Source organism: Pantherophis guttatus, chromosome 2 (genome assembly GCF_059756535.1).
Source record: "Pantherophis guttatus breed Tessera chromosome 2, ASM5975653v1, whole genome shotgun sequence".
Classification (NCBI taxonomy): domain Eukaryota; kingdom Metazoa; phylum Chordata; class Lepidosauria; order Squamata; family Colubridae; genus Pantherophis; species Pantherophis guttatus.
The window spans coordinates 187,075,289-187,079,750 of NC_142064.1; the positions used below are offsets into that span (position 1 = coordinate 187,075,289).

General features: G+C 49.2%; 1 protein-coding gene across 1 annotated transcript; it reads right to left on the reverse strand.

Annotated features, from left to right (window-relative positions):
- Positions 1 to 284: 284 nt before the first annotated feature.
- POU4F3 (POU class 4 homeobox 3) lies at positions 285 to 3,779 on the reverse strand. The gene is made up of 2 exons (XM_034408741.3): positions 3,080 to 3,779; positions 285 to 2,759 (listed from the first exon to the last, which is right to left on the reverse strand). Exons 1-2 carry the CDS (start codon positions 3,185 to 3,187, stop codon positions 1,806 to 1,808), a joined length of 1,062 nt encoding a protein of 353 aa, XP_034264632.1. The 5' UTR covers positions 3,188 to 3,779; the 3' UTR covers positions 285 to 1,805.
- Positions 3,780 to 4,462: the final 683 nt, after the last annotated feature.

Sequence of the window (4,462 nt, forward strand, 5' to 3'; positions counted from 1 at the left end):
TTGTGGATCTTAGTATTATTTCCATAACGGTTGATAAAACTGATTTGCTGGCCTGAAAATAAATAAAACATACACAGGTTAAATCTGGTTCGAAACTAATCACAACACACACAATATTCTGAGAAAGTGTAAACAGTCTAAATGAATGATTTCACTGCTAAATTGAGCAGACTTATTAATTCAATACTGATTGCTTAATTTTCAGTCTCAAAAACACCTCCAACAAAAACAGAGAAATTGTTATGAAAAACCTGGGGTGGGAATGAAGAAAATAAAATCAATTCTGGTCAAAAAATAAAGCATTTTATTTCAGAAGTTTCAGCATTATTTCTGGGAAAAGAGGGAAGGGTGAATGAAGTCGATAAAGAAGTGCACAAAATGCCCAAATTACAGTCATGGAGTATAAAATTTCAGGAGACATTTGACGAAAAAAGAAGCCCTTAGTGCAGAAAAAAGCTTTTAATTTCTTTTTTTTTTTAGGGGTGGAAGAAGGACAATAGGTATTTATTTTAAAAGAATCCTCTCCAGGCAAACACGAGTGCAACCATGCAATTCCATAGTCCTGTTGGAATGTTTGGTGATCCGGTTAAAAAACAGAAGCTAATCTGCAAAGTCCATGGAAAGAGGCAAGGTTTTAAGAAGAGAAGGTTTACTAAAGTCACACTTCCGTAATCTCCTCAGTTGTGTAGATTGTCCTGTGCACATGCAGCCTTGACTTTTTTTAAAAAAAATAAAAAAGCCATAGGGGTGCTTCCTTTCAATTGGACTGAATTTAATAAATAAGAATAAAGATCGCATTTACCTCAGAGAAGTCAATGGCAACAAGCCTGCTTATGAGCTGAGGGGTATTTTAAAAAACACTGACATGAAAATAAACTGTTAACTTGTGAAAGTGCTTAGAGTAGCGTGTCATCCTTTTGGTTATTCTAACAAAATGTTTTGATTCAGGGCAGGTTTATTTCAAATATCCTTTGTTCCCTTCACCTTCCTTTCAAGAAAACAAGTAAGTTTAACTGGAACTCTTCCCCTCTGTGTTAATAAGAATGATCAGACACACGGTCCAGTTATTAGTTGCACCAAAAAGAAAGCTCTTTTTTTTTCCTTTTAAGAAAGCGTTTGAGCATTTCTGTTGATCTCACACAGCATGCAGTTGACTAAACAAGTAAAAGGTGATGAATCAATGCAAATTAATCTAAGCTTGAATTTACAATTTTTGTAAAATAGTCTTCTGCCCCCCCATATAATCTCAATAAATAAATCTTCATTATTTTATAGGCACCTTCCCTCCCCCCTCCCCACAGTATAAATGTAATTAAGTTCATCTCCAAACGGTATCTACGGTTATATCTCTTTTTTGCCTTAAAAAAAATAGTACCTCTCCAATGTCAACTCTTCCTGCAAAAGCGACAAACGTCAAGACACTCCAGTGCACAAAAACACAAGTCAGGAGAATGTCAACCCAGAAGAACAAATGGGTTGACAAAGGAAAGGGTATAGGGAATGGACGTTTTCTTCTCTTTCCCTTGTTTGGGCCAGTTGGTTTTGCAGAGAAGCTTAACAGAAGGCTGGGCAAAACTTGATCCAGCGGCGGATGGCCAGCCGAAGGAAAGGGGGAGAGGTATTTCATCTCAGTGGCTCGGTTACTTGGTCTGGCGATCCCCGCAGAGTTCTGTTAATAGTTTGTCGGGTTTTGTTTTGATCTTTTGGGTAGAGCAATGTTTGTCTACTGTGTGTGTGCATGTGTAGTGTGTGCTAGGTATAGGTCTCGTGGTCCGACAGAGTGGGCAGCCGGCCGGGCAGGTGCCTCAATGCACCGCGGAGTACTTCATGCGCTTTTGTTTCTGTCTCTGGTTGCAGAACCAGACTCTCACCACGTTTTTTTTCAAGTCCAGCTTCTCGGCGATGGCGGCGATCTTCTCGGACGAGGGTCGCGGCTGGATGGCGAAATAGGCTTCCAGCGAGCGCTTCTCCGGCGCCGCGATAGAGGTCCTCTTGCGCTTTCGTTCGGCGCAGTTAAAGAGCTCGGGCTTGGCGTTCTTCTCGCGGTGGGCGGCTTCCGCCTCTTCCAGCCACGCTTGCAGGACCGGCTTGAGGGCAATCATGTTGTTGTGCGACAGAGTGAGCGACTCGAACCTGCAGATGGTGCTCTGGCTCAGCGAGCCCACGCCCGGGATCTTGAGGTTGGCCAGCGCCGCGCCCACGTCGGCCTGGGTGACGCCGAGCTTGATCCGCCTCTGTTTGAAGCGCTCGGCGAACGCCTCCAGCTCCCGGGGATCCGACTCAACGTCGCTGATGCAGGCCAGCCCGCTGTGAGATACTGAGACCTGCGAGGCTGCAGAAGGAGGAGGAGGAGGAGGAGGCGGCGGCGGGTGGCTCATGCTAGCCATGGCTTGATGCAGGTGGCCCATGGCCGCCCCCAAGTGGGGGTGGGCATGGGCATGGGGGTGGATTGGTGCGGCCATAACCGCGCCGTGCTCGGGCCCTCCAAGCAGCGCGGGCGAGAGGTGATCCAGGAGGTCCCCGTCCAGGCCTTGGTGCGCCACAGCATGGTGATGGTGGTGGTGGTGATGGTGAACTGGGGCCGAGATGGGCACGGTGGGCGACGAAGTAGAGGTGCAGGGGACGCTGCTCATGGTATGGTAAGTGGTGTCTGGCTTGAAAGGGTGGCTCTTGCCGTGGGAGACCAGATCCACAGCCGCCAAGGCTTCAGCCCGGGCCAGCAGACTCTCATCAAAGCTTCCAAATATATTGCCCTGGAGCTGCAAGCAAGAACGCGCAGAGCGAAGTCAATGGGGAATACTGTCAAGTCTGGGTTCAAAAACATCTCTCTCGCCCCTCTCCCCACTCCCTCTCTCTCAAAAGCAGAGAGATTCCTCCTCAAAGCTCAGGTCATAAAAATTAATATGAAGGCAGAAGATGCTTTGCTTGAATAGACATGTGGATCTGGGGGGCGACGGGGGTGGGTGGGTAGAGAGAGAGAGAGAGGGAGACGCGATTGTTCTGGTGACATGAAAAAAACATTAAGCCGGGGCCTGTCAAAAATGTGCCTTAAAGCAGTAATTATGCTTCATCTACATACCTGCGGGGCTGGGAGGCACACGCGGCGCATCGCCTCCGAGCTAGAGTACTTGGCTTCCTGCAGGGCCGGGTGCATGCCGAACGGCTGCTTGGCGTTCATGCCCATCATCTTGGCGCACCTTGCAGGTAGACAGCCCCTGACATCGAGTCAGGGTTGGCTCTCTGGCTGGCGACTGTCAAAGTGAGCTATTTTCAATGACACAGCTTCTCTCTTCTTCTCCCCCCCCCCCTTCCCCGCGCCTCTCCCTCTCCCTCTCTCTCTCCCGCCCGCCCGCTTCCATCCCGGCTTCTTCACTCATCTTACACAAGCCGCCTGCTCGTGATGGGACCGGCACCCCCTGTGCGCAGGCGTGCTCGGGCTGGCACGAGGGAAGAAGGCTAAGGGGAGCCCCAAAGGTTTCACCCAGGCGGGAGACCGGCCTCCCGCTTTCTCTGCCTCAGCCAAACTCCCGGAGGGAAAACAAAAACAAAACCACACGCTAATGTCTCTGACGGAAAAAGTTTCGCCTCGAAGGAATTAAGCCGGTGCTGGACTCAATTAACTCCCGCTTCCGATTCCAAACCTTCCGCGCCCTCTTCCCGTCAGCCCCGCGCTTGGCGTAATTCAACGAAAAGCCAACCCCCCCCCCCGCCACCACGACCCGACGAGCTCTTCCTTCTTGGTTTTTGGTCCCGAGGACTTGAGAAAGAAGGCTCGCCTCTCCAGGCGCAGATGGTGGGGGTGGAAATCAAAGACCCGGGCCCGAAGTGAGAGCTGCAGCCGCGCGCGCTTTCTGGTGCGGCTGCGCTCTAGAGCCCAAGGAGTTTAGGAGTGTGGGGAGCTGCTCTCTCAGCCCTGGAGTTTGTTGACAACCGACGTCCGCACCTTCTTAATATCTATCTACTCTCGGGGCTGCATTTTGACCAAGTGATCAAAACTCTTCCCCTTTGGCTTCCCCCACCTCTCAGTTCACCCAGTCCTTCGTTGCCCACGGCCCTGGCGCTCCTGTGAGATCGCGGGGAGGGGGGGGCAAATATAATATAGTTCTATTCAGTGGTCAAGTAATTTAACAACCGGTTCTCTGCCCTAATGATTTCTTCCAACAACCAGTTTGCCAAACTGCTCAGAAAGTTAATAACCAGTTCTCCCGAAGTGGTGCAAACTGGCTGAATCCCACCACTGATTCTAATCTAATCTGAAACTCTCGGGGCTTTGATTTCCGTTCTTCTTCTCCATATATTAAACGAGCGTTGAAGGTTAATAGTGTCCGGTGAGGTATATATAATTGCCTATTTGTATACTTAATGTCTATCATTAAGGGTTGTGCCTTATGATACTTGACGAAGGTATCTTGTCTTTTTAGAGCAGATGCACCAAAGACAAATTCCTTGTGTGTCCAAATCA

What these genes read in the sequence shown, in the direction of transcription:
- POU4F3 (XM_034408741.3), bottom strand. Translation starts at nt 3,187, where the DNA reads ATGATGGGCATGAACGCCAAGCAGCCGTTCGGCATGCACCCGGCCCTG. An exon ending in TGTGCCTCCCAGCCCCGCAG is followed by an intron (nt 2,760 to 3,079) that starts GTATGTAGATGA and finishes TCTTGCTTGCAG; the next exon opens with CTCCAGGGCAATATATTTGG.